Below are 2560 nucleotides of genomic sequence, written 5' to 3'. Positions count from 1 at the left end.
ATTAATTGAATAAAACAGACAAAAAAATAAATAAAAAATAAATGGCATCTTCTAGCTTTCTTGCAGTCTCTTTGATTGTCCTTTCAGTTCTGTTACTACCCATGCATGCAGCTTCCCAAAACGACGTCGCTTCCACCATCTGCAAGAAAACTAGAAACCCTTCTTTTTGCTTTAACGTGTTGAAATCTGCTGGCACCACAGACTTGAAAGGACTGGCCACCTTCACCCTCAACCTCGCCCACGACAAGGTTGCTGAAACTCGTGCCCTCGCCCAGTCCTTGACGTCCAAGGCAGCCGATCCCAAGCTTAAAGAGCGCTATGCCACCTGCGCTGAACTCTACGACAATGCCGCCGGCGACATCGAGGATGGGAAGGTCAACTTGGGGGAAGGTGACTACAATGGCGTCAACATTAAGGCATTTGCAGCCATGACGGAGGCTGGCGACTGTCTGGACAGCTTTGCGCAGCCGCCGAAGGACCCATCGGCGCTGTCGGGCAATGGCAAGACTGTTGAAGATATTTGTAGTATCATCTTGGTTATAGCCAACCTTCTTCTTGGGCGTGTCTAACTCCTTTTTGTAATGCCATGAATCAATAATAAGTCTGGTTTGAATCCTATCGCTTTTACTCTCATGCTTTTATAATATCAAAACCGTCACTTTTAATAGTAATTGACTTAGGAGGACGGAATATTACAACATTTAAGCAATATGAGACACCCCTTCTCCTGAAGTTACGAGGCTATTTTATGAGTTCCTTAGAGAGTTATCTTATGCTCCTAGGTATTCTCTACATACCCACCTTGGTAGTATTACTTCAGCATCGTAGCCCTGGTACTCGAACATTGGCTCGAGGTATTTTCTCTATCCTTTCTTACCCTAAAAAAGATAGGGGCACCTTGCGTCCTTGAACCGATAACCATCTCTTGGCTAACCTAGCCTCCTTTGTTCCTCGGACCAACAAGGGATAGTACAGGAATATTCACCTCAAAATTTAAGTTTTCAACATTTTAAACCTTAATTTGAGTATCATTTCTTCACCATTTTAATAACTAAACTTAAATAGTATTATTTCTCTTTTAAAATATTATTTTAGTCCCTCTAAATCTAAAAGGACTGGATAACCCATCTAATCTATACACAATTCAACCCATAAAATTTGAATGGGTTAAATCTTTTTCAGGATAAGGATAATAATAAATCATGTTTCTATAATCAATTTAATCCCCCATTGAATCGGGTAAACGCCTAATATAATAGCCCAAAAATAAATAAAGAAATAAACAAATAAAAAATTTTGTACAAAAAAATAGTTAAAATAATAATAATAATTAGTTAATTAATTAATTAATTATTTTAGATATTTTGATCCGTTATAAAATTCTATCTCAGATTTCCTTTATAGTTATAGTTATAAGAAATTAATTTAGGATTTTCCTTTTATAGTTACGGTAAAATTAAATAAGAAATTAGATTTTTTAGTTACGGTAAAATTAAGAAAAACATGTCTGTAATAATCAGATTCTATGTACGGTAAAATTAAGAAAAATATAATAATCAGATTCCATGTACAATTGATTAGATTTTTGTTAGCATTTTCTGAGTTATAAGGTCAGATTCAATAAAATTTGGCCTTAAAAGTAATATCTTTAGATCTATAAACTAAAAGATCCGAGAAACAACTTAAAAGTACAGAACAAAATGAAAAGATAACTTAAAAGTAATATCTGTTTACACAATTGAAAACCTACTCACAGAATGAAAAGATCGGCCAGATCGGACAAACAACTTAAAAGTAATATCTGTTTACACAATTGAAAACCTACTCACAGAATGAAAAGATCGGCCAGATCGGACAAACAACTTATAAGTAATATCTATTTACACAATTGAAAACCTAAGGGAGATTGAGGAAAGATTTGTTGAACAAGATTTAACAATAAAACAGGAAATTCGGAGGGCAGTGAGCTCCTTTAAATTTTGTCTCTACTTTAAATTTTGTCTAGCCAATGTAAATTAGGAAAATAATTTTATAGAGTTCAAATTTGAAACTGATGTCATGAGCTCAGGTTGACTCGGATTTCAAAGGACGGAATCGAACTTTCATTAAAGATATATTTGTGACAACGACTTAAGTGAGCCAGGTAAGTGACCTTACTATCGACATGATTATATTTGATGTTGACACGTGCCATATATATTGATATGTGTGAATTGTCTGTAGATCGATATGCTTCCTATATATTATGTTATGTTATAATATGTGAATTGTATGATAATAATTATGGTACGATGTGCTCAAGGATATGTTTGAGATAGGATACGAGAAGGATGCACAAAACGAAATGTAACGATAGGAGTAAGATACGTTCATGAAACATTAAGGTTAGGTGACATACTGGAGTGCTATGGATAAGAGAGATTGATGAAAGAATATGGTTAGGTTATGGGTAGAAAGGGATAGGTTTGTGATAGATTGATAGAACGATAGCGTTAGGATACGTTCTTGTGATGATATGACTAAGGTACGTTACGTAATGATATGTCTGTGATAGGTATAA

General features: G+C 34.8%; 1 protein-coding gene across 1 annotated transcript; it reads left to right on the top strand.

The window, feature by feature from the left end:
• Positions 1-21: 21 nt before the first annotated feature.
• On the top strand, positions 22-598 carry LOC111469059 (pectinesterase inhibitor-like). The gene has a single exon (XM_023114292.1). It carries the CDS (start codon positions 42-44, stop codon positions 567-569), a length of 528 nt encoding a protein of 175 aa, XP_022970060.1. The 5' UTR covers positions 22-41; the 3' UTR covers positions 570-598.
• Positions 599-2560: the final 1962 nt, after the last annotated feature.

The sequence above is a fragment of the Cucurbita maxima genome, unplaced genomic scaffold, assembly GCF_002738345.1.
Source record: "Cucurbita maxima cultivar Rimu unplaced genomic scaffold, Cmax_1.0 Cma_Scf00002, whole genome shotgun sequence".
Lineage (NCBI taxonomy): Eukaryota > Viridiplantae > Streptophyta > Magnoliopsida > Cucurbitales > Cucurbitaceae > Cucurbita > Cucurbita maxima.
This window is presented reverse-complemented; position numbering and strand designations above follow the sequence as displayed.

Excerpts from the sequence above, each read along its gene's own strand:
- LOC111469059 (XM_023114292.1), top strand. The coding sequence starts at position 42 with ATGGCATCTTCTAGCTTTCTTGCAGTCTCTTTGATTGTCCTTTCAGTT.